We start from the raw sequence: 976 nt of genomic DNA, 5'->3' as shown, positions 1-976 counted from the left end.
AGAGCTCTCTCAGCCCCACCGACCTCACAGGGTGTCTGTGGTGGGGAGGGGGAGGGAAAGGAGTTTGTCAGCCGCTCTGAGACACCTTTGGGTAGTGAAGGGAGGGGTATAATTCTAATCTCTTCTTCTTCCGAGGGGAACCTAGGATAAGGAATACACAGCTATGGAAGTCTTTCGTCTACCAACTTTGTACACAAGCCTCTGTTTTAGAGGAGGAACTCTGCCTGTATTCTCTCCTCCTGTTTTGAAACCCAGTCCCCCCTACCAAACATTCTCAGAGGGATCTCGTGCAAGCCTGTCAAGTATAAATAGCCCTGGAGGCAGCCAGGAAAGTGGTGTGTGTGTGTGAGTGTGTGTGTGTAACGGCCAGGGGACAGGGTTCTATAAAAAGCAGCTTTCCACCTGTCGCTCCGACAGTGCCCCGTAGCCGAGATAAGGCCTTGGGACGAGTGAAGGGGACCACAAAGCCACAGGTACAAAAGCGACTGCTTCCTTTAACTCCTGTCTTGCTGCTGAATCACAGCCCGGCTCTGAATTCATTCAAATGGGGGTGGGGTGGGGTGGGGTGAAGAGCCGGGCTTATCTGACCGGAGAGTCATAGCCCTGCTTGCTAGGCTCGCCAGCTCTGGTTTGGGAAATTCCTGGAGATTTGGGACTGGCGGGCAGGGTTCGGGGAGGGGAAGGGCCTCAGCGGGGCCAGATGCCAAAGAGTCCACTTTCCGAAGCGGCTGTTTTCTTCGGGTGGACTGGTCACGTGCATATCTGTCCTCACAGAGGAGGGAACGCTTGTACTTGAATAAAACTTGGTCTTAAAGGTGCCACTGGACTGTTTTGGATTGCTAGCTATTGGGGGGCGGACGTGCAGATCTGTCCTCACAGAGGAGGGAGAGCTTGTACCTGAATAAAACTTGGTTTTAAAGGTGCCACTGGACTGTTTTGGACCGGGGGGAGCTCTGCAACTTACCAGGCTGCTTCT

At 53.6% G+C, this 976-nt stretch overlaps 1 protein-coding gene across 1 annotated transcript in view; it reads left to right on the top strand.

Moving 5' to 3' along the window:
* Positions 1-312: 312 nt before the first annotated feature.
* Positions 313-976, top strand: part of LOC107120840 — a gene marked incomplete at its 5' end in the record, with an annotated part of 21,786 nt that continues 21,122 nt past the window's right edge. The window contains one exon of the mRNA XM_015423611.1: positions 313-473. Coding sequence (XP_015279097.1) covers positions 313-473 — 161 coding nt within the window. The remainder of the gene's footprint in view (positions 474-976) is intronic.

Source organism: Gekko japonicus, unplaced genomic scaffold (genome assembly GCF_001447785.1).
Source record: "Gekko japonicus isolate JY-2015 unplaced genomic scaffold, Gekko_japonicus_V1.1 scaffold4936, whole genome shotgun sequence".
NCBI classification, from domain to species: Eukaryota; Metazoa; Chordata; class Lepidosauria; order Squamata; family Gekkonidae; genus Gekko; species Gekko japonicus.
The sequence above is the reverse complement of the archived record's forward strand: the minus strand, read 5'-3'. Positions and strand labels throughout refer to the sequence as shown.